General features: G+C 51.1%; 1 protein-coding gene across 1 annotated transcript in view; it reads right to left on the bottom strand.

Annotated features, from left to right (window-relative positions):
- The window catches only part of LOC119593567, an 8,984-nt gene extending 8,211 nt beyond the window's left edge, over positions 1-773 (bottom strand). The window contains exon 1 of the mRNA XM_037942525.1: positions 1-773. This exon is cut by the window's left edge and continues 196 nt beyond it. Within this exon, the coding sequence (XP_037798453.1) occupies positions 1-420 (420 nt within the window). The 5' untranslated portion in view covers positions 421-773.
- Positions 774-832: the final 59 nt, after the last annotated feature.

The following is an 832-nucleotide window of genomic DNA, read 5'->3' on the forward strand; positions in this document are numbered from 1 at the left end:
CGCGAGCGGGTCTTGCCAGTCGTCTTGCTCTCCATCAACGGAGTGGCCTACTTCTTCTGCCGATGTGCCGGGGAGATGACCCGTTCCCTGGGTCCTTTGCGAGAGCCACTTCTGGTACTGCATGTACTCTTTAAGGATCTGCGAGTCGCGTATCCCTCCCGTGACGTTGCCCTCCCGCAGGCTGTCGATGAGCTTGAAGACGAGCCACCGCTGGTACGTCTCCGAGTCCGCTTCGAGGCCCAGCTTCTTGATCTCGTAGCGGCTGATGTTATTCCGATTCTGCAGGAGCCACGCGTCGAACAGGTCGGTCTGCTTGAGCACATCCGGCACGCGATTCGCCTCCTCCACGAACGCCCACGTCGCTAGCAGTACGACGCCCACGAGGAGGAAGAAGCGAGGGCGCCACCGAAGCTTCGCCATTGGTAGGGGTGGGGTGGAGGTACAAGGTACGAGGTACAAGGATTAATGCTAAGCACTTTATCCGATTTGCAACCTACGAGCGTATCAATTCCCAGTCATAGGAAAATCACAAAAGAATTATATCGTTAAGGGGAAAGAGGAAGCAGTATACACTAAGGAAGGGAAAGCAGGCAAAAATATCTGCTTAAAAATGCGTTTTGCTGAGCCTGGCGTCACCTTAACGGCTTCACGGATTTAGTAAAACTGGGTTGAACACATCTGTATCGCGCCCAAGTGACACCTGCTTTGGGGATATGATCGTTAACACTATTTGAATGAGAATTTTATTTATTTTCTTTTTCTTACCCCTTTACCTTTCATCATGGGGCTAGTTCCTTTATTCATGTGATTATAAGTATGCTTTCGTCTCGAG

Source organism: Penaeus monodon, chromosome 32 (genome assembly GCF_015228065.2).
Source record: "Penaeus monodon isolate SGIC_2016 chromosome 32, NSTDA_Pmon_1, whole genome shotgun sequence".
Lineage (NCBI taxonomy): Eukaryota > Metazoa > Arthropoda > Malacostraca > Decapoda > Penaeidae > Penaeus > Penaeus monodon.